General features: G+C 35.5%; 1 protein-coding gene across 1 annotated transcript; it reads right to left on the minus strand.

The window, feature by feature from the left end:
* Window positions 1-2,857: 2,857 nt before the first annotated feature.
* On the minus strand, window positions 2,858-22,160 carry LOC125857747 (uncharacterized). Its single transcript, XM_049537375.1, has 9 exons — window positions 22,015-22,160; window positions 17,293-17,619; window positions 14,753-17,208; window positions 14,526-14,665; window positions 12,160-14,046; window positions 11,966-12,014; window positions 11,636-11,880; window positions 10,836-10,943; window positions 2,858-3,504 (listed from the first exon to the last, which is right to left on the minus strand). Exons 2-9 carry the CDS (start codon window positions 17,480-17,482, stop codon window positions 3,273-3,275), a joined length of 5,307 nt encoding a protein of 1,768 aa, XP_049393332.1. The 5' UTR covers window positions 17,483-17,619; window positions 22,015-22,160; the 3' UTR covers window positions 2,858-3,272.
* Window positions 22,161-24,274: the final 2,114 nt, after the last annotated feature.

The following is a 24,274-nucleotide window of genomic DNA, read 5'->3' on the forward strand; positions in this document are numbered from 1 at the left end:
CTAAAATAGTTTTATGTTTGATTACTTCTTTTAAAAGAATCGTTGGAATAATGTTTATAATTGAATGTGCATAAGTACAATTTTAAAGTAAAAACTAAAAAGTGATTAGAGTTTACTTTATAAGCTATTTTTCAAATGTAAATTTTAAATTAATGATTTAAATTTTCATATTAAACATTTCAAATAAAGTGAGAAAAAAAAAATTAAAAAAAATTATAGCCTAACGGATTGAATTATTTAGTTCGCAAAAGACTTCTCTAAAACACAACTCCCAACTTACCATTCATTTTAGGGAAAATTATATATAATAGCAAACTATTAATTCAAATTAAATGTTATAAATATACTTTGATTTAATTGTACTCTATAGCAAACTATTGCTATTTTCGCCACTTTCCCTGGTGGAATCTCGCCCGCCACTCTCATTTGATGGCTGTCTCGCTCGCCTCTCTCGCTTTTATACAAACACAAATGTATAAAATGTGTTTGTGTTTGTATAAAGCAAGAGGAAATTGTATATATACATATATTTTCGTTCCCTCTCTCCCCTCTCCCAGAGCTCGCTCGCCACTCTCTCAAATCTCGCTCGCCACCCTCGCCTCTCTCGCTTATACAAACAGAAACGAAATGTATAAATTGCGTTTTTGTTTGTATAAAACGAGAAAAAATTGTATATACACATGCAAATACATATATCTTCGGCCTATACACTTATAATTATACAATACAAATATTTTCCTGCCCAGTTTTCTTTTGCCTTTCTTGCTTTCTCATTTTATACATACACAGATTATACAATTGATTTTTTGTATACAACTGCTTTATTTTGTATATGTATATACAACTGCTTTCTTTGTATATGTATAGCGAATTATACAACTGTTTTTTTTGTATATGTATAACGAATTATACATATATATATTTGTTATGGAGCGCAATTATGCAAACTTTGCTATAACATACAAATATAAATTATAGAACGCAATTATGCAAACTTTGCTATGGCATACAAATATGAATTTTGTATTTGCTATATGTGAAAGTTGCTCTAAATTTTATACATGTCTTTTGTCTTTTGACATACCAAAATACTTGTAACCTTTTTTTAAAAAAAATAAAAAATTATTATTTTAATTCAAACGAAATCCAGAAAGGGACTATTGAAAGATTCGAGGGGCAATATAACAACAAAGAACTAGCCTCTTAGTAAGGACCGTTTGGATTGGCTTAAAAAGTAATTTTTAAATAAAAAATAAAAAGTCAAATTGAAATGACTTTTAAGTCAAAAAATAAAAAGTAGGAAGAGATCTACTTTTGATTTTTGATTTATTTTAAGTCATTCTTGACCTTGCCAAACACTTCTCAATTTATTTTAAGTCATTTTTGATTTATTTTAAATTATTTTTTATATTTGTCAAACACTTCCAGAAGTCAAAGCCTGACTTAAAAGTAAATTTGACCAACTTTTAAGCCAATCCAAACACCCTCTAAATGAGGCTTAAATAAGATCGCATCATTAGTGAAAACATGCCCTTAAAAGGTGAAAATGCCATATCCCATATATAATCCCACAAGTAAAGTTTGAAATGGGTAATGTATATGCAAACCTTATTCATGCAAGGTAGAGAAATTAATTTCAATAAACTGTTTTTAGTTCAATTTTTCATTTTCAAGGGAGGGAGCAATTGTAAAATACAAAACAAACTTCATACCAAGTTGTCACAAGTTTTGCGTGTCTTCCTTTGTCCACATGCTAATAATATATTTCGTCGCGCCTACAATCTTACAGAGAAGGAAACTCCGTAATAAAATTTTGCTTGTGAATGTAGTAGAAAGTATGCTTGAACATCATAATTGATCGAGAATCCGATATGAAATGACTCCAGTTAACAATTCAAAAGTACGACAAAGATCAACGAAGTCGATTTAGCACATCAATAATCACATCATGGGTTAAAATGCCTCGAGGGATTGTTACCCAGCAAAATAATTCATAAATTCTGACTTAATTTCATCTGGTACCATAGACCATAAGCAACAATTATATTTCTCCTGCGATAAACTATACATTGTGCAACTAACATTGCATTAGTTACGCATGTACTAATTTTTCAAACTCTTCCTGCAAAACATTGTGCAATTTGATGCTGGATTTAAGCCAATTATTTAAACACACTCTGCAATTAACCAACTTAGAGTAAAATTTTAAACAAACTTCCTTATTAACCGTTTAAAACAAAAATTTAACCCATACACATGGCCTGTCCAACTTGTTTAAGTGACCCGCCCATTTAAACCCAGCCATTTAAAAATGGACTGGTGCCAAGTAGTTATCCCAAAACCTGCTATTTGGGCGATGAATCATTACATTACTAAGGCACCAACACACGCATCTAAAAAAATGTTGTCATGCAGCAACCTGATTTCTGGTAAATCAAACAGTTAATAACGTTATGAACAGTTCACGTTAAGTAAAATGGAGATAGAGATTGAGATGAGCAAAACACTCTCCAGGAGTGTCATTTTAAGTAAAATGGAGATAGAGATTGACCTAAAATGCTCGATATCTCAAGTCATTTTATACGCCTTTGGCGTTCTGTAAGCAACTACGCACAACAAAATGTTAAGTCAAACCTGTCAAAAATCTCTTCCCATTCATACCATTTAAATTTCAAAGCCTGGCTTGATGTGTGACCATTCCTTGCCTGAAGCAGGAGTGACCAGAGAAAACCCAGGCATTGACGTTGCTAACGGCTCTTAAGGAATTCTACTGGTATAAAGAAATCCCTTCTTTGCAGGGTCCGCAGGAGAGGGAGGTTCCAAGTATCAAAAAGGTACAAACAGGCAACACAAACAGTTTCGCAAAGCTGACATTCATATTTACCTACTAAGATAAGCCTAGGCATAATATATTTACCTAGAAGATGTGAAATTCAAGTACACTACAACCTGACCTTAAACAATTACCATTACATTCACAACACTGAACTAACTACATATGGACATCTCTCTATCTCTAACTATGGAGAGAGACACATGGAACGAACAACATTTCTTGACAATAGACATAATTGGCCTACATGCAAAAATTGGACTGCCTATATTGCATTCGAGGTAGCAATTTGGAGACAGTTCTTTCTGCAATTGTCTTTATGTGGCTCTATTTCTGCTGCTGCTAGTGCCAGTACATAATTAGCAACAAAACTTCCAAGGGATGTGGAGCTAGTGGACTGATGACGAGAATGCGGAAAAAATATTAACTAAATCAATGATCATAGTGAAAGACATTGTACCCTATCAGGGAGATTTTGAGGCATTGGGAACGCAGATACGTATCTTTGCAGAAAAGGTTTATGGCTATGTGCAGAAGCATCTGTTGAAGATGACTCAGCACCACTGGATTGCCCCCGACCATGAAACCTTGCAAATCGATAGAAGACTGAGAACTTCTCCAGATCTTGTCCTTCCACTATCACGTCTAATAGAGACGCTCTCTTGTCCAAACTGCACCATATAGCGGCAGCACAATCAAAACCAAGTGAATTGACAAGTGTCCTAATCAGTAACACATCAAAGATACAATGAACTACTTATATTAATAGGAAGCATTTATGGAAGCAGATATAAGGACAGCAGCAGAGTTACTATTTAAAAAAAAAGGCAGTGTTGATTTTCTCAGAACAGACTAGATAGCTTCATGCACATACTGTGATTGAAGAAGTGTAAGGCAAAGCAAATATGCACTCTCTCGAAGATTTTGTCCAAATTAGCCCAATTTTCTTCATTTCGTAAAGTGAGAAAAGGCGGTTATGATGATAAAAAGATCTGTTACCCACATCTTTCAATTTTCGAAGATGTGATAAATCATTAGAGAAGATGTGATTTCCAAGTCTAAGTAAACCTCCATGTGTCCTTGTCCTTTTAATTTAGATCTAGTTGATAATCTGTATCAATATCTATGTATATTTTTTATATTAAAGGCATGAATCCCTAACTTGAAAAGTTAAATTACTTAAATGCCCCTCTAATCTTAAAAACCTAATACACTTACTAAAACAAAAGAAAAAAAAAAACTACAACTACACCCTTCGGGGTGGCCCAGTGGTTTGATCTTGGGACTTCCATGTTGGAGGTCTCAAGTTCGAAACCCCTTGCCAGCGAAAGCAAGGGGTTTGCCTTCTGGGTTGAGCTCGTCTTACCAGGCTTGCCTAGTGCGGGTTACCTCTCCTATGTGGTTTGCGAGCTATTGCATAGGAGTGGGGGTTTTACCCTGTGCGCATCCAAAGGGTAGCGGCTGCGGATTTCCCTTGTCATCAAAAAAAAAAAAAACTACAACTACGAACTCCCCCGACCAAGTTTCGTACTCTTTTGAACAAACAACCATTCAAACACAAAACTATTGAAGTTAATCGTTTTGCCCAAAAGTTCCTTGGTTAGACTGATCTATATAACAAAATTTGCATGTCAAAACATATAAAGGAAATGAAAAAAATTGAATGCGGTAGAAAACAATGCTATACTTCAATCTTAAAATGATGTCCCTCTCCCAGAGAAGCTTTGTTTGATTTCTCCAGATTTCACAAGCCCAACATCAAAATTTCTGTTTTGACTATGCTGGACCTTGAATGTTTTCACAAATTATATGAACCAGATTAAAATTTGACCACGGAGGGGAGAAAGCTACAGTATATAAGTTGCACGACAATTGTTAATTAGAGATATGGGTTGCAAGTCTTCACCTTATTTTTTCCTCACATTCTGCTTTAATTTGATCATTTTCCCTGTTTTTTCACTGTGTTCTACATATTATTCTTCTTTGATTTGTGCACATTAAATGAATATTGGTTACGGGTTATTTTTACTTGATGGTTGACAGGATGGGGATGATCCTTAAGCAACTTATCAACATGTACAACATGATCTCGGTTTTTAACCAATTAAGATGTCAGTTTTGCTTATCATTACAAATGTTTAGAGATGGACGTTAAACTTCAAAGATGTTATAGCGTCGCTCCTATATATATTTTTCTATATATGTATATGAACTACCTTTTCAATTGCTTTTTTCTATTTTGTTGTTCATCACTTTTCCCAAGTATTTCAATCATTCCATGAATGATACTAGTTTTACTCCCTCCATCCCAATTTAAGTGTCTTAAATTGATTGGACACAAAGTTTAAGAAATAAAAGGAGACTTTTGAATCTTGTGGTCTTAAATTAAAGGTGTGTGTAGTCCTTTAAATATTGTGGACTTAAACTTGCTCGCCAAAATGTTGGAATTGGAAAATTTACTAAATATAGAAAGAGACATGCTTTTTGGGATATAACAAAAACAAAAGTGAGACACTGAAATTGGGAAAGAGGGAGAAGGTCTTTATTATTATTGATTATTTTTGTTTTATGGGAAGCAACTTTGTACTTTATAGAGGTGTATATATGTGATCGGGTTAGAGGTCATCAATTATCTTCCTCATTTGGTTTTTGTAATATTGTTCTTGGTATAGGACCCTATGTAACTACAACACTTTTGGAGGGGAACTACACTTTTGAGGTAGTATACCTGTGGATAAATATAGACTAGCTGTTACTTTTATCAAAAAAATATTGTTCTTTTTAGTTTGTGCTTAGTTCTATATTTAGTTCACATATATTTTGTCAAACGTATCGATTTATATATTGGATGTCCAAAACTAAATGAATAAGATGGGATTGATATCATGTTATAATTAAGCTTTTCGTCGCATTGGGCTTGCCTAGTGCGGGTTACCTCTCCTGTGTGGTTTGCAAGCTATTAATAGCATAGAAGCGGGGTTTACCCTGTGCGCACCCAATGGATAGCGGTTGCGGGTTTCTCTTCTCATAAAAAAAATAAGCTTTTGAGTCATTGGTTGTGCCTTTTCACACCCCTCCCTAGAGACTCCCACCATTTTTAATCCCTTGGTGACTCGAACTCACAACCTTCGGATCAGAAGTGAGGGGTGCTTACCATCCGAGCAACTAGCGGGGTTTACCCTATGCGCACTCAAAGGATAGCGGCTACGGGCTTTCCTTTTCATAAAAAAAATTAAGCTTTGAGTCATTGGTTGTGCCTCTTTGGCAATTTTTTTTACCCCTCCCAAGAACTCCCACCCTTTTTGCTCCCTTGCTGACTCTAACTCACAACCTTCGAGTTGAAAGTGAGTGGTGCTTACCATACCAGCAACTCCCTTTTTCCTGCCTCTTTGACATTAATTATCAAATTTATTGAATAGAATATGCTACATGTTTTTTTGCTTTTTTATTAGTTGAGTTGAAAAGTATTACTCTATAAAGTATTGTCAAAGAAATAAATTCAAGTTATAAGTTCAACAAGGTAAATTTTCTATATTCATATATATACTCGATTAGAGGATTAATCGTGTTGACTTTTAATGCCTTCTATTTTAAGAAAATATATAATGTGTTGAAAGAAGTTTTGGTTTGAGAAGTTGAAGTGTTTCACACGACATGTGTCTGTTATTAATCATTGATAATTGCAAAATGTGATTAAAAGATGCTTCTATTTAGTTTGTCATTTAACAAAAGTTGAGCAGAAATATTGTAAGCGTAGGTATTTCCTTACATTTCAGCAATGCAACTTCCATAAACCTTAAATAAAATGAAAAAACATATTTATCAAATTATCTTCATAGATTTAGCCAATATCCAATTATCTTAATCTCAACCAAGTCTCCATACGACAAATCACCTTAATCGTTGATAAAAACTTGTACTTTGTTTTTGAGGTGTAATTATTTACTCAAAATTTTATTTAATTATATAGATATTATTTTACAATAGGATGACCTACAGGCTACATGGCTAGGCATACGCAAGTGGCGAGAAACCAGTAGATTTAAAAGCACAAAGTCTCTTAGCTAAATGGTGTTTGCTTTTCTAGCCTTTAAAAATTGCTTTCACACTAGACAAAGTAGTCATTTAACTATTTCTCTAATATATAGGACTTAAAATTAATTATTTTTAACAAACTTTTCCTTATTTGAACTATATAAGCAATTCTAATATTTACAACCTAAGTTGCTTGGACTCAGCAGCAGGTGTCCGATACAGGTGCGGATCTAGAGGTTGGATCTTTCATGATTAAATTTTAAGATTCGGGGATATAGATCCATATATGGATATGGGTGTAGGGATTCGCCTAAAAATAATTAAAATATCTAAAAATAGAGTATTAAACCTAAATTATGAGATATTATGTGGAGAACTAGAGGAGAATCCTGGAAGGAAATTAAAAGAAAAGAAGTGACATAGAAATTTCTATATAAAAGGTTATACTCCCTCTGTCCCAATTTATGTGACTTACTTTCCTTTTTAGTCAGTCTAAAAAAGAATGACACATTTCTATATTAAGTAACAATTTAACTATAAAATGTTTATTTTACCCTTAATAAATGATTTTTTAAGGCCACACACATTTCTATCATTCATTTTGGAACAAGTTTTAAAAGTCTTCTATTCTATCTTAAACTTCATGCCAAGTCAAACTACCTCACATAAAATGAAACGGAGGGAGTACATTTTCTTCAATTTCACCTTAGCTTTTGTATTGATTAAAGAACTCATTAAAATTGTCTATACTTTCCCCATCGATTTTGGTCAAAGTACCCAAAGTTAGTTGACCAAATCGGACACAGATCCCACACCCATGTCATGTCGACACGGGAACAGCACCATAAGTGGAGAGTCCGAGCAACTTAGTTTACTACTAACTAAAATATTGCTCACTAAACCTTTCCATATTTAAACTACTATTTACAAAGTTAAAATCAATCAAAATATAATTGATGACTACCAAAGCAAGTCCGCTAACAAAAGAAATAGATCTCACGAAAAATGCAAATACTAATCTAATTTACATAAAACATAATACCCAACACCCACCCACCCACCCCCCTCAAAAAAAAATAAAAGACTTATCCTACCCGAGCTAAAATATCTATCATTCACGATTCACTTTACAATATTGTTAATTAATCTTATAGGTAAACTATGACTCTGCCACTTCAATTTGAAGCAATTTTCTCCTTCAATTGAAAAAATACAGTATTTTACATTTCTTAGATTTTCTTAATGTATTTCTATGATGATTATTTCTTTCAAATACTTCATTTCAGGAAACAAGGGATTACAACACACAACTATTTATTCAAATTTCTTTAGTATATGTTTGATTGTGTTGATATACTTGGTACTTATTTTCTTGAAAACTTAACTTGTGAAAAAATATTACTCCTTTCGTTTTAATTTGTTTGTCTTGTTTAAATAACTCCACAATTTCAACTTTCCAAATTGGCATGTTTAAGACCACAAAATTTAAGGGAATTTTGGTACATTATACATATTTTTAGTTTAAGACCACAAGATTCAAAACTCTACTCTACACTCTTAAAATGTGTCAAATCACAACCAGACAAACAAATTGAAATGGAGGGAGTACATTAATACAACTTTTAATTTCTTCTCTATTATTTATATAGTTCGTTAACATATTTAATATAAAATATCATATTAAAGATTTAAAGCATTATTTAAAAGCATGAAGCTCTTACATGAGATGTTGATCGAACTTTTTACCATTCAAAAGGAATTTTCATACACGATGATAATAATGTCACTTGATAATTTATAAATATTTAGGACTTTTGAATTAATTAAACTTCATATATTCATAAATGGGTTAAAATCATTTACACCCCCGCCTTATGTTTTTTAAAGAAAATAAACTAACATCAATTTAAAAGAAAGGCAATATTAGGGCTTATTTGCACAAAGCCACAAACTGCAACTCTCTTCTTCCACTTCAGCTTTGGCAAAAGGTACGTCTTCTTTCTCCCCTACTTCGCGACACTTTCTTCTTCTCTTCTAACTTCTTCTTTCGCGGCTCTTAACCAGTTCAGTGCATTGTGCACAACTTATCATTTCTCTGTTCTTATATTTTGTTCTTTATACTCTGTTTTGAATTTTCTGCTATCTGCCCAATTTTAAAAATAAAAAAATCTAATCCTTCTATTTCTATTTCTTTCGAATTAATACTAATTAACACTGTAATTATTTGCTCATCTGTTATTGCTATTGGGATTTTGGGTTATTTATATATGCAATTAAATATTTTTTAAAAAAATTGTATTGATTGGCGCCTCACTTCAAAAAGGCGAGTGTCTCACCTCTAGCAATGAGGCAGAGACTTGTCGCCTTTCGCCGTCCAAAACACTGATTGAGAGGAGTCCTCAATTTTTGTCATAAATATACATAATATAAAAAATGACACCAAAATAATTCACCGTTGGAAACTAAATTTCGTGGCACAACTCCACTAGGTTTACGAGTCTTCATTCTATATTATAGAAGTATAACCAATCTTATTTGTTATAATTTGCTTATTTTAGTGAAAAAGAATTAATTGAAAGAGAAATAACATGGGAAACTAGAAAGATCACACTTTTTGTAAGCTTTAACACTTATTTATAATTTAAGCAAATATTTTAAAATTATGCATTATATATTAAAAGATTGTTATTGATGCACTTGCCAAGAGTCTTTCAAAAACAATCTCTCTACCTCCATGAGGTAGTGGTACGGTCTGCTTACTTTAGTGGGATTCCACTGGGTATGTCGTTGTATATTAGAAGATTGTTAAGAGTTAAATATAAAATTTACAATAATCGCTAGGCTACACGTGTGAGGCACGCAAACGTTATATTAAAAGCACAAAGTCTCTTAATGAACTGTCGTTCGCCTTTTTTACCCTTTCAAATAGGTTCACATTGAACGAATTTATAACTTAATTATTTTTCTAATACTTGGGACTTTGAAATTGAACTAAAAAATTACTATTAATAATCTTTCTTCATCTGATCTATATGTAGAAAGTCCTACTATTTAGGATTTAAAACTAATTAAGATTTTACCTTATATAAATTTTATTCGTATTTGAATGTCTTTACGATGTGTAGTAATCATTAATCACTACTAACGTTATTGAAAGTTTGTTTTACACTCTCTTAGTTCTTAGAGAACTAGGATTTCTAAGAACTAACAAATCCACTTTTCAATATCTAATTCATCATTGTTTCACATAACATCTTCAATTTTTTCTCTTCTATAAATATTTCTCTATTTGGTTGCTATTTGTTTTAGTTTTCAAATTTAGAAGTTATTTATTGATAGTAGAATTACACATACACACAACATAACCAGTGTAGTCCACAAAGTTTGATCTAGAGAGGGTGTAGAGAGGTTGTTTATGCTAGACCCTCGGCTCAAGGAAAAACAGTCCAATGCAGTCAAGGAAAAGAAGCAACGGAAATGAAAGCATAACAAAGCATTCAAAATAATAATAACTAAAGCAAAATAATCCGATAATTGGAAGCATAATAAAGCACGTACCCAAAGACTAGTAAAGCTGAAATCAAACCAGACTTCAGCATTTTGTGCAGTTCTGCTTTAACCAGGTAAACTATTTCTAATCATATTACAGACACCTCCAAATATAGAGGTGAAAATGAGAAAACATCAGCGTAAATAAAACGACCAAGCTCAAATGTAATCAACTTCAAAAAATATCTAGTGAATACTGAACTTATCTTCTATTAGAACCTATTCAAATGCCACAAGGAAAGACATCCCTGATTTCTTACATGGCTTGATTCCTTCAACTATTTTTCTTTCCCTCCCACCACTACCAAAAAATAAATGAATAGGTGTGCATGTAGTATATACGAATAATTTTGGGGATGGAAGTTGCATTTATTAGCATAAAATAAAAGGTAAGCATAAACAAACATGAACCATTTACCTCACAAAGTCACTTTCTAACTTCCTAGCTTTTCCCATTAACTCCTCCATAGCTCTACCAAAGTGATGTCTATCATTTCTCTCAGATGCCTTGCACTTGTCAAGAAGACTAGTAATACATCAAACCAATTATCAGGACCTCAGCAACCAATATATAGATGCAAATTAATCAATCTCAAGTAATAACTAGAGCATCAACAAAAAAAAGCAGCTGAAATGTGGACGTCTCAAGGCAGGGAACTTCTAATAAGGAGAATATTGAATGATTGGGAGGTAGCTAGGTTGACTGAATTCAGTAAGCAGATGGAAGACTTTAAAGGTTTACAGAGGGGGTGGATACATTGTGGTGGCAGAGTCATAACAGTGGCAGTTACAAGGACAATGCAGCATACAAGATCTTGAATCAATCTTCCCAGCAGATTATTAATTGGCCATGGAAGCATATTTGGAAAATCAAGATACCCTATAAAGCAGCTTTACTTGGCTGCTAGCAAAAGAGGCTGTCTTGACCCAAGATAATCTCATAAAGAAAGAAATTTCACTTTGTTCAAGCCTTAAGGTGTTATCTATGTGGGGAAGAAGCTGAAACAGTTAGACCCTTATTCTTACACTGCAGGATAACAACTGTGATTATTACCATGGAAGCATGTTTGGAAAATCAAGATACCCTATAAAGTAACTTGTTTTACTTGGCTGCTTGCAGAAGAGTCTCTCTTGACCCAAGATAATCTCATAAAGAGAGGAATTTCACTTCGTTCAAGCTTCAAGTTGCTATCTATGTGGGGAATAAGTATAACTTACAGTTCTTTGCCATCATGAGGCATATTGGTATCAGCATTCGAGCAAGAGACCATGCTGCATGCATCCCCCAATGTCAATCGGGAAATGGAGTAAGCCACACTCTCATACTCCGATTTAGCATCAGCAAATAGAATTGCTGCGGGTGGAGGATAAAATAGTTGCTGCACAAGCTGAGTGGTCAACATAAGCCTTCTTCTAGCTTTAAGCCTTGGTGGCCCATCATCAATAGAATCAATTTCTTTAACCTGTAATCAGACGAATATAGGATGTCAGAAATGAAATGCCAACCAAATACCAAATAAGATGATTATAGAAGACAAATCAAGACACCTTATCAGTAAGCCTATTAACTGCTTTGGCCCACTCTATATCCGACAGGCTGCCAAAGGAAAATTAACATGCATCAACAAACATGATGTTGGAAATAACATAATAACCAAAGTGAAAACAACAGATGGAATAACAGAAGCAGCCAAATAGCTTCAAGGCAAAGGGATCTATCAAAGTTGTTGCACAATAACAACCTGATTGTCTGATCGCTCCATAGATCCAGAGAAATTTCTTTGTACCAAGGAGTGAATTCATATGTAGAACGTTTCCGCTTTTTGGGCTTCATGATTGGATTCTGCTGATCAACACTCATGGGCAACGTTTGTAGAGAAGAAAAATGCTCAGTTCCAGCAGAGTTGGCAGCTGATCTTTGCCCAAGATTACCAATTTGACTTCTATCAGCAGTTGCATGGATTACATGCTGAATAGAGTTAAAAGCATACAAACCACTGGTAGACTTCGCAGGAGTGAAAGGTTGTTCTGCTGTCTTCATGGCAGCAGCTCTGTGTACATCATACATCTGTAACATCTGCCCGTTTTTTAAGCTTCCATACTGATTGAACCATGATGGTGCCATATGTGGACTAATCTGAGTTTGCTCAGGCATAATAGAACTAGTATTGCTGTTATGAGAGCCAATCTGAGATTCATCCTGTCGAAATGCAAAATCGTGAGGAGTCATCCTTCCTCCATGTTGAAATGATAGACTTCCCTGCAAATCATCTGGCCCAGCGTAGTTTAGCATTCTAGAATCAGCAGACGGAACTTGCTGAGTAGCTGCACTGCTGTCTGGTACCATCATTCTTTTGAAGTTCATATTGCTTGGGTCAGTCTCCGTGTTTTTCATGGTCCACATTTGGTTTAGTAAGGAATAACTTTGATTAGGAAAGCTATTTGGTTTCAGTGATCGGCCAAAGGCTTCAATATCTCTCTGCATAGAGGCAGATTCGTGGAGATTCTTGACAATAGATTCTCTACCCTGTGAATCATCCATCTCCTGCACTAAGTTCACATTTACCATAGGTGCTGGTTCAGAAATGTTCTCCTTTTCTCCCAGTTCTTCCCCCTCGACAGAATGCAGAGAATTCACTGAACCACTACCAAGCTCAGACATGAAAGTCCCTCCTTTATTGGCATCTTGATCACCTTGCCTCTCTGGAGCAGATAATGATGACTCCATAATATTCATCTGATTCAGCTGGGGAATATGAGAAGCATCCTTGCAATACTGACTACTAAAAAGGTGCGGTGGTGGTGGAAAGTTGGTCCGCATATTAGTTAACTTCTTGGAAGATGAATCCTGCAGAGATATCCCAGGCATTAAAAAAGATGGGGAAGCTGGCACTGGCTCCTTGGACGAAGGTCGATTAGTGGAGACGCTTCCATGGGGTCCATTGGCATTACTTAACTGAGACTTTCCTGTAGAGAGCGCTGGGCTATACGATATATTGCCAGCCCCATCCGACAATGGTCCTCTGCCAGAATCTCCTCTTTCTGTTGAATGGGAAGCATCTTCATCAAAAGATACACCAATGGACTGATTTGTTGAATCTTTCCCACTAGCCCTAACCATGTGGGGATTTTGAAGCGGATTTCTCAAGTAGGTATGACCAGAAGCTGATTCAAATGCTGAAGAAAAGTTCCCAGACATGGTGTGCGTATCAGTTTCTTTAATTGTACTTCCTGGAACTCTAGTTGTGTTATGCTGCGACTCTTGCTGTAAGAGACCAGAAGAGGAAGGCGAGGATTGAGTCTGATGGGGACGGAGCATCTGCCCCCGACTTTTCTCTCTAATCTCAGCAACAGAATGGCTTGCATGTGAAGAGTTAACTGCTTCGATAGGACCTTGAGATGACAAGAGATGGGTTTGGACTGAGATCTGCTGTGATGGAGGGCCAAGTTGAAGACCAAAACCTTGAGAGGCAGAAGACTGACCTCGCCAGAGGTGTCCAGCAGATCCATCAGAATTTTCAGCTTCAGGAACATCAGACGATGCTTTATGTTCATAACTGTTGAAGTGAGCCGTAGAACCACGCTCTCTCGATGGGTCCATCTTCTGAAGAAGTTGTAGCATGTCTGGACTGCAATGAGAAAACCAGTCAAAGCATCAGATCTGTACAGCCTGAATTAAAAGATTACAGATGAATGTTCCAAAGAACCATCAAAAGTTAGAGCAGACAACTTATTTAAGCTATTACTGTGTACCTAGGAAATTAACAAAGCATGTGCATGGGCAATATTTGAGTCGAAATTTGAAAAATAGCGTTGGAAATTCAGGTTGAAAAAAGGTTTGTGGAAGTCGGAGTTCTGTTTGGACATAAATTTCATTTAGAAAAAGAAAATTTCTCAAACTTGAAGATTTCTAAGGTGAAACGTCACTTGAAATACAACTTAACCTACTACTTATTATTTCATGTAAGTTCAAAAAATATTCCACTTGAAACCCAAAACTTCTAGCCAAACTTCAACTTGGATATAACTATTTCAGTATTTGAGTACTGAAAAAAATATTTCCTGCCAGACGGGCCTTTCTAAGTTATGAGAAAACTGAATTGACAACCTAGATTTTGGAGCTGTATTTGGAGGGAGCCCAATAGATCTATTTATCAGTGTAGACATATTGGATGCACCGCCAGGAAAGCCGCCACCAGAGTGCACCCCATAGCCTTTTCTGTCAGTCAGCTCATCAGATGCACGCACCTGTAAATTAGGACACATTCTCCTTTAATTACTAACCAAAGGTTTATAGAAATTAACATAATTATATTATAATCTATCAGAAATAACCTTTGCCAAATCTGTCTCAATATTAGGAACCTGAGCCAACGGAGACTGTCCATAGTGGGCCACATCCTTATCCACGTTTCCTATAGGATGATGCTGAAACTTGTTAGCCCAAGAATTTCTCCGGCCAACCTCATTAGACAACTTATGCTTCCCAGTAGGCAGAAACCTTGAATCCCTAGCATCTGACATTACATTTTCCCTAACATCACCAGTAGAAGAATGAGGGGATAAGTTAGAGCGATGGCTGTCATTTGAGTTCTCCTGTTTATCGCTGTTCTCCATCTCATGCATTTTACCCTCTTTGTCGTCAATATCCTGAGATGAGTGCAAAAACTGGTTGTCCTCAGAAACATGATGCTGTAAGACCTCCCCTTTGCTGATACTAGATTTTACCAACTGATCAGCGTTCTTCCAATAACTAGATTGATGATTATTTTTGAAGAACTGACTGGTTTCCTTGCCACTTGTCATAGTACTTGAGTTTGGTATTGCAGCAGAATTATGCAAGCCAAAGACCTCAGAATTTGCCTGGGGACTACCCACAGATGATTCTGTGGGTGCCATAGTAACAGTAGTATTACTGCCAGGATTAGAATTCCATCCCGCGCCCCTATGAACAACTTCACCTTGAATGAACTTCTTCTGATTGTAATCCACTGCATCTCCAGAGGGCATTGCTGATTCAAGAACACTCCAACCAGCTGATTTATGGTATTGTTCCTTAGCTCCACCAAGCTCGGGTGCCAAATTACTAGAAATGTGTTTTGAAGTCATTTCCCTGTCAAGATTTGAAGTCTTCTCAACCATCTGGCATCCTTCAGCACCCAACATTTGTGATTGACCTAACTTAGACCACTTATTTCTTTCATCTGATGACTGCACAAGTCTCTGAGAAGAATCTGATTGCAGACTCTTGCCTGGCTCAAATGGAAACCTCCGTCCCTGAACATTGTGATAGCTATTTCTCATATCGGGGCTACCAGAGGAATGAACAGAAACAGAATTCAACGATGAGGCTTGGAGCAAGTTGTCTTCAGCATAAGTTGCTTTATGACTCTCACTGTTGTATGTCAAGTTGGGACTCGCGGAAGGAATTTCAGTAGCATGAATATTTAAACCAGTCCACTGCTCCGGTAGACCAACATCACTGCTAGAAGTTTCTGCAACAGCGGACTGCATAAGAGCACTCCAAGTACCACCTTGGATAGATGGAGTCCCATCAAGCAATTCAGCACCATCAAAAGGATTACCACCTTCACCGCTCATAGGGCTCTTGCCAAAGGCGGCCCATATATTATCATCTGAACCAAATAAAATTCGTTCTTCTGTAGGATCTAATCCAACTTCATTCTGTGAGGGAGAAGCTCCCTTTGCTGCTTCCTCTTGTGCGGTTTCTGGAGAAACAGCTATATCCAGTCTGCCACGAAATTCGTGTAGAGCTGACACATTTTGCATGCTATCAACTTGCTGAAGGTTTCCCACATCCATTGGACTAGATAGAGCATGGCTTGGAGCATCTCCAAATACATTATCAACTTGGAGTCTCTGTCTAGAGAGGAAAATCCCGTCCTGCCCACTGACTTGATCTGCCAATGGAGTATATTGATTAACTGGAAATGAACTATTAAAAGTTGGCATTTGCTGCACTGCTTGCTTATCTGTCACCCCTTGTGAAAATTGGTTTAGAGATGGTCTTGAACTAGAAACAGGAACTCCATATAGAGATTGATCAATCTGTTGAGGAATCAAACCCATTAAGTCTTGTGCTTGGCCATTATTGGTGGGAATGAGTCCACTGGAGGACCCTTGAAGTACTAGAGAACCACGCTGTGACCAGTTTGTGTTGCCAAGCTCATTTGCCCAGGAATGATTTAATGCACCAGAATTCGCAGTGCCATTAACTAGTGCAGAGGAATGGACATCAGATGCTACCTTAGGAGAGGAAGAAACTTGATTCAATGTATTTTGTTGCCTTGCTTCCAGTTGAATTTGTTGTTGTCTCTGAAGTTCTTGCTGCATCTTCATGAACATAACCTGCTGTTGAAATTGCTGCATGTCGTTAATCCCAGACTGCTGGCGCTGCAAAGAATGCAGCATGTTTGATTGCTGAGGAGAGATTTGCTGACCACCAAAAAGATTGCCACTGACAGGACTATCCGAAGGTTCTGATCTAACAGATACTCCTGTCTGCAACTCAGGACCCAACCATTGCTGTGACTCAAAAAAAGATGAGCCTCCTGAGGCTATATTACGTTGATCAGAACTAGTATCCACAGCAGGAAAGTTTGTTTCATCCTGCCTTGTCTGGTAAAACTGATTACCATACATGTAGCCATTCAAATTTGGCTGCTGGCTCTGTGACTGACTTTTACCAAACTCAGGCCTCGGAATTGGCTGTGTAAAATTTAAACCATGCTGCCCATTGAATGGATAACTGCTTATTCCTCTCCCAGCGTCTGCATGCAGGAAAAGTAAAAGATCAAACACGGCCATTCAGCAAGCAAATAATAATTTAGAGAGCACTAGACATGTTAAATTACCAGAGTTCTGCAAATTGTAATTTTTCGTGTTGGAACTCAGTACACCTATTTGTCTCTGACTTCCAGCCCACATATTGCCCCTTGAAGTTGGCCAATTGATGTCTGCTACCGGGGAATTATGTTGTACTTGTGACAAGCTGTCTTGTGCAAAAAAGTTGTGAACACTATCTCCAAATTCATTGCCAGGCATAGATGATTCTCCAGAACCTTTGACTGTAAAATTTTGCAACTGAATCTTCTAATACTTGGCATTACAATCAATGTACTACTCGGAACATATACATAGTCACTTTGGATAACTATTTTGAGCTGTCTGTCTTGAAACTCCTGCAAGAAGATCATTCAAGTTTTAATTAAGAGTTGCAAAATCATGTTGTAAGTGCCACATTGTCAGGTTCTTCGTGATATTATTTCAGATGGAAAAGTGGTCTGATGCAAGAATGAAGCATTAGCATTGATGAACTACTTACATGCATAAGCTATATAAACTACAAGAAGATAAATCATAAGGAATAAGTGCAGGTATTGAAGCTCAACACTAACCTTCCGCACAAATCAAAGAAACGACCTAAACGGATGAAAAAGAAGACATGATATAAACAAAAGAAAGAAGAATGGGAATCGATCCAAGATTGAATCAATATAAAGCATTTAAATGAGACTACCAAGAGCAATAGACCATCTAAATTTCAAGGCAACTTTTCAAAAGAAAAAAATATCCTCTCCCCCAGTGTACCACACAAAGGGAAGAGATGGAAATATGTGCAACAACTATTATTCTTCTTTTTTTTTTTTTTTTTTTTTTGTGTGTGTGTGGGGGGGGGGGGGGGGGGGGGGGGGGGGGGGGGGATCGGAATTGTGGTAGATAGAAGAGAACACACGGGGCACGGAACGTGGCTCCATTTGCACTTATGTGAGTTATTCAGAGAGCAACAAATATGAGAGTCTTTGAAGGGATAGAAATGAATCTTTTAAGATTAGGAAGCAGCATTTTACCCCTTATTTGTTTTTGGTGCACCAAGAAGTTCTTCTTTGTATTGACAACTGAGTATTGTTCTTGGAGAACCATATTTCTATGTAGGTCTCTACTTTTTGGTATACCTCATGTATACGGGTTTTTATGCCCAAACTTTTTCAAAAAACAAAAGATGCAAGTCGCACACATACAGAGGAAAAAATAGAAGGTTGCCTGAAAGGGCAGACCATATCTAATGCAAACATTCAAATGCACCGTCTCTTAGTGTTATAAAAAATGATGATTGAAGATGTTAAAAGAGGACGATGTAACCCTAAAAATACATGGAGCAATATTGTCCTAATAACCTACATCCTCTAGAAATCAATAAATGGATAATAAAGTGAAAAACAGAGCACAATGAAGCAAATAAGGTTTAGACATTACTGGTCCACTTACATAGTTTGGTATTTGACATAGTGTATTTAATCAGTTAAGAATTCTATGTCATCGCATGGTCAAGTATGACATTGAGAATCAGAATTGAACGAGCTTAAAGGGGTAAGTGGTTACTGTTAATTAGTATAGTCAAACCAACAAGTTTGAGATTAAGGCATAATAATAATTGTTTGTTGCGTCTTCGAGATAGATTTTGCCTGCCAAAGACTAGGAACTCTTCCAGACACAGTCAAAGGCAGGACATCAGGATTGATAGGATAAATTCTCTCAATATGGCTGTAGTGGGGAATCAAAACTTGGACCTAACATACAAATCAATGCTTACTTTCCTTTGGAGTTAGATCTACAATTCCATACAATGGAAGGACTAGCATGTTGGTTTCAGGAGTTTTAGCTTGACTAGCTTAGTAAAGAATGCATTTCTTCACATGATCTCAAAATGTCGCTATGCAAACTAGTGGCATACATCAGGACACCTACAGAACACATCACAGGTCAAGTTGAAAACTAATCCTCGTGATTAATAAATTTGTGATGCTTGTTCTTGCTTAACATGGTCATGTGGTCCCAGTAAATTTAATGACTTAACATTATAAAATTATTGCTCATGTGACCGCTTTATTTTGCCTTATAAGGAAGTCAAATCCCTAATCACAATTAGAACATCACACTATACTGCTCTTCTCATAAGGTGCTACCCTCTCATCAAGACCCTACAACTCATTCATTGTTGCCCTTTCAACTATCTTCACTCCTGCAACAACTCATTTCTACTGCAGAACATTTAGATCACCTTCTTAATCTGTGAAAAGTTTACCGGGAATAAACCTATTTGAATTTATAATGCTAAACGGTAATTGCAACTTATTCCATATTGTGGTGGTTGAGTAGCTTAACTTTTTCATTTGGCCCTGTTGACACTTGACACTTGAGCCACCATAGTAATATAACTTGTTTAACTAGAATTGTATGGAAGAACTATCAGCAAGAGGCAATCCCAACTACTCACGCTAACAATACAGTTAAACAGGATCCACCACATATCATCTTAAGAAGAAGAAAAAGCATGGTCTTTATTCCACTAGATCTGAGATACCACAAAACAACTATCATCCTAAACTAGCTGACTGATATCTCATTTAGGGGATAAAAAATGAATGACTTGAAGCCATCAAAGGATCATATGAAGGCGATAATTCAAAGATGACGGCAAATGCAAATCTGGTTCCTGATTTGCAGAGGTGGTGCTTTGTGAGGAACTATCTATTTTCATGTTTTTTCTTGGGATTTAGAGAAGGAAACACAGAAGTTAAGAGTAAAAATGTCCATATTAACTAGGGTTGACACCAAAATCAACACAAATCAGTATTTTGCTAAGGTGCCTTGACAAATACGTATGGAAGTAGGACAAAGTGAAATTGTATCCCATAATGAATCATTGATAAGAAATGGCAAATCTGAAATTTTATCCCACCAACAGCAATAACCAGATGCTGAATAATTCAATGACAAAAGATCTAAATGAAGAACTAAGTAATACAGAAGACGCAGCAAAGTCACAAGTTCATAAGGAAGACAATGTTGTGAGGTTCATGTTTTAGCAGCTGCTAAACTAAATCAAGCACTCAACTAGATAGCAGATTCCAATGTGATCTTGAGTTGGACTCTAAGGAGGAGATGTTAGGATCAAGTGCTTACCATCATGCCAAAAGTTATAGCTTATAGCAAAGGTGCAACATTATTTCTTAACTAAGTCCACCAGAAAAGAGTCATGTTTGATCATGACTCCGACACGGGCCACCCAACCCCTCGTGGGCCTTGCCACAGGCAGGATGTTGACATTACCCAACAATCCCCTCCCAACACCTGCCTCATGCAGAATGTAGCTCTTGGGAATCGAATCCACGACCTTGGCCCTGATATCACTTGTTAGGATGAAGTGCTTACCATTATGCCAAAAGTTATAGCTTATAGCAAAAGGTGCAACTTTATTTCTTAACCAAGTCCACCAAGCAAGCGTCATGTTCGATCATAACTCTTACCCGGGCCACCCAGCCCCTCATAGGCCTTGCCATAGGCAGGATGTAGGATTTACCCAACAATAGGGAGTGCGAGACTTGGCACTTCCGTGGAAAATTTCCAATAGCTTTTAGTAGGGTTGACAAAAACTTGGTACATACTCATCGAACTTCCTTGTTTACTTTGAAAACTTTTGAAACCATACTAGCATGAACAACAGGTTGCTCTTCTTTGCACCCAAAGCCCCAGGGTGTGTCCTAGCAGTCAATAGGGTGGATGAAAACCATTGGAGACAGCAAAAATCCCATCGGAGACGAAAAACTGTAGGTGATTTTTTTCCATCTCCCTATTCCTCGATGGACAGAGCTACCCGGTACAGTGTTGGTGGTAGCAAGTACGCCGTGGAATATTCATGATGTGTGCAATATGGCCCAAACACCACCATTGTAAAAAAATGTTTATACTTCTGTAAAAGATAACTTTGTCATATCCCTGTATATAGGGTTTTCCTTTTACAGAAGTACAATTATTTTATCGAAAAAGTGGCTTTTGATCCTTAATTCAATAAACTTGGCAGTAGTTCACTTGTAATCTATTCCTAGTGACAAAAGCGACAACAGTCCGCATTCTATTTTCACCTGAGAAACTTTACATAGCCAGAATACATACTTCTAGTTTCAGTTGATAAACTTGATAGAAAATTAACTCAGAAACGAATAGCCAAGTCATTTCGACAATAATATTCCCAGGAGACAGCTACGTTTGGTGGAAACATTAGCAAACAGTTTTTAGCACCTTTTGTTCTTTGAAATGGTAAGTATTGTGGATGTCAAAGTATAACAGAATTTTCTGGAAAAGCAACCATCTTTAAGCTATCAAAAGAAGTTCCAAAGATGGATCTAATACTTGATTCCCACTTAAACCTACAGATTAGTGCTAATCATACACTCACATTGCACTCATTTGGAACAATCTTGCTCATCACAGTCTGCACAAAAAACATATAAAAATTCTAAATTGTAGGTTAGAGAATTTAAGTATAAAAAGACATCATTTTTAAACAACTGTATGCGCTATCTGAAAAATACTCAGCTAGCATCATAATACATAGATTTACTCAATCAAGAACAAAGCTGATAAGGAAAAGCTGTCTAATTCACTGTACTCGGGAAAGAAAAAGACAATAACCAGAAAAAATCGAGTCCAACTAAAAACAGTGCATTTTCACAGATATGGAGAAAATTAGGGCTCTTCATAAGATATTGAAGAAAATTGTTAACAAAACTTACCTAAATGTCGAGTCTATTAGCCAATGGAGCTCGGAATCGGCCGTTCGGTTATCGGAATTCTAGGGTTTTGAATCGGCGATAGATATTGCGGTGCTGTTAGAGAGAAAGAGCGAGAGAGAAATGGAAGAGCCCGTAGAGAGATAAAGTAATCGAAATAAGATTTTAACTGAAACAGTCCCTAAAATTTAAGGGATAGTTTAACTGGGTCCTTGAATATTTCCATTGAGCATAATGTATGCTTCAAGTTTACCATTTTGCTGCACTTTGGTCCTTCATTAACTGCCAAAGCCAAACGGTAGTTGATATGCTTAACGGACATTATTAGGTCACGTGCATGGTTAAAACGTACCCCGTAGCAGATGTTTGTCTCAATATTATTTATTTATTTATCAAAATAAAATAAAGTATGTGTTTGCACATTTAAAAAAAAATAGTATACATATAATTAAATAAGTCTAATTTTTTATATACTGAATCACATTGGTATGATGAATTGATTAGATTTTTTACTAAAATAGATTGAGAGTCTGTTTGGATCGATTTTTTATTTTTGATTAGTAAATCAAAAGTCGAAGTTTGTATTTTTAATTTATGACCTTTGATTTATTTTTAGCATTTTAGCTTAAAAATAAGTGTTTTTAAATATTTTTTATTTTATCCAAACATTCTAAAAATATTTTAAAATTATATTAACTTAAAAACACTTAAACTAAGTCAATCTAAATGAGCTTTAATCTGAAAAATAGCCAAGGTACTCATATCAATTTATGGAATCAACCTTGACTAGTGTTAAATTTATAACTATGCAAAATGATTCAAGGTCCTCTATGATAATCTGATTTATAGATTTTTTGTTGTCGATATTAACAAATATATTTATAGTTTCACTTTAAAGTCTTTTATAATTTTTATAAAAATTCAAAGTTACATTCAAAAAATTTACCTAAATCGTTATGTTAGCTTCGATAAAAACACTATTAAAATTTATTATTATTACTTGCTCAAAATATTCAAAGTGATTAATTAAATTGTGGTTGAATTTGGGCATTAAATGTTCATAATAAGGTAATGACTTTCTTCTAGCTATGCTCATATGGTAGACTTCCATCAATTGTAATCTTTAAAATCTTAATTCTAACATGTGTATTCTATGTTTAATGAAACAAGTAATACCTTTTTTCTAACCTTTTTATTTTAATATCCTAATGCTACTCAATGTGGGAGAGACTTGAACGTTCTATTTAATTTATTAATATTTTTTTAGTGAAGGATGATTTATATTAATACTTTTAATGATTATTTTAACTTATAAATTTGAAAACTTACCATTTGGACTGCTTAGAAAACTTCTCATCTCATTCACCACGTAACGTCTTCGAAGAACTTTCAATCATAACATTTTGCTCTCTCACGTATCTTCAATCAAATGTTGAGGTCATTTGTCAATTAGTGTTATAGTATTATTATCGTGAATTTAATTGTTTCAGTAATTTTTTCAAAAAAAAACATATAGAATTTTCTTTAATAAATTATTATAATTTGAACATTAATAAAAAAAATAAGATCAAAAGAGTAAAAATATAGTATAAGAAAATTTATAAGCAATTCCAATAAACAATGGATAAAGAATTCTATACGTACAATAGACTATATTAATTTTTCAAAATTTGAAGTTTACGCACCAGCAATACAGGTCAAATATACACATTAATCTTGATGCTATAAAAATAGTTAGACTATTAGTGGATATCACCAATATTTTAAACATAATTAATTGTTGTAGGTATTTTTTTCAATCAATTGACTGTGTGGGATTTAGAAGCTAATTACTTAGACACACTTTATGTAACACCGTAACTACTAGTACATGTGATGCTAAGTTGATGTCGAAAAAATTGAAAATCAGGATATAAATCAACATTTTCTTAAAGAAATGTATATAAAAGTATTTGATGTGTAAAAACCAAGTTCTAGGCCAAGGAAAGTCTTAACACAAAGTTTGAGTTAGAGGTTCATTGTGACAAAGTGTTCCAAAACAGTTTCATATATTGTTTATCTTTGAAGTTTGAACAAGCATCTCTCAATCTACGAAGAGTTAGAGAATCTACAACATATCAAATTGAATTTTTACGAGTTTTGTTTTCAACTCATTAACAATTTGTTGATATGATATCGAAGTAGAGAGATATTTGCATTTTAGTGAGACTAGGGTGGCCCCATAAGTTGATGGAAATTATGTTGGATATATATTACATTCCAG

This window comes from Solanum stenotomum, chromosome 3 (genome assembly GCF_019186545.1).
Source record: "Solanum stenotomum isolate F172 chromosome 3, ASM1918654v1, whole genome shotgun sequence".
Classification (NCBI taxonomy): Eukaryota; Viridiplantae; Streptophyta; class Magnoliopsida; order Solanales; family Solanaceae; genus Solanum; species Solanum stenotomum.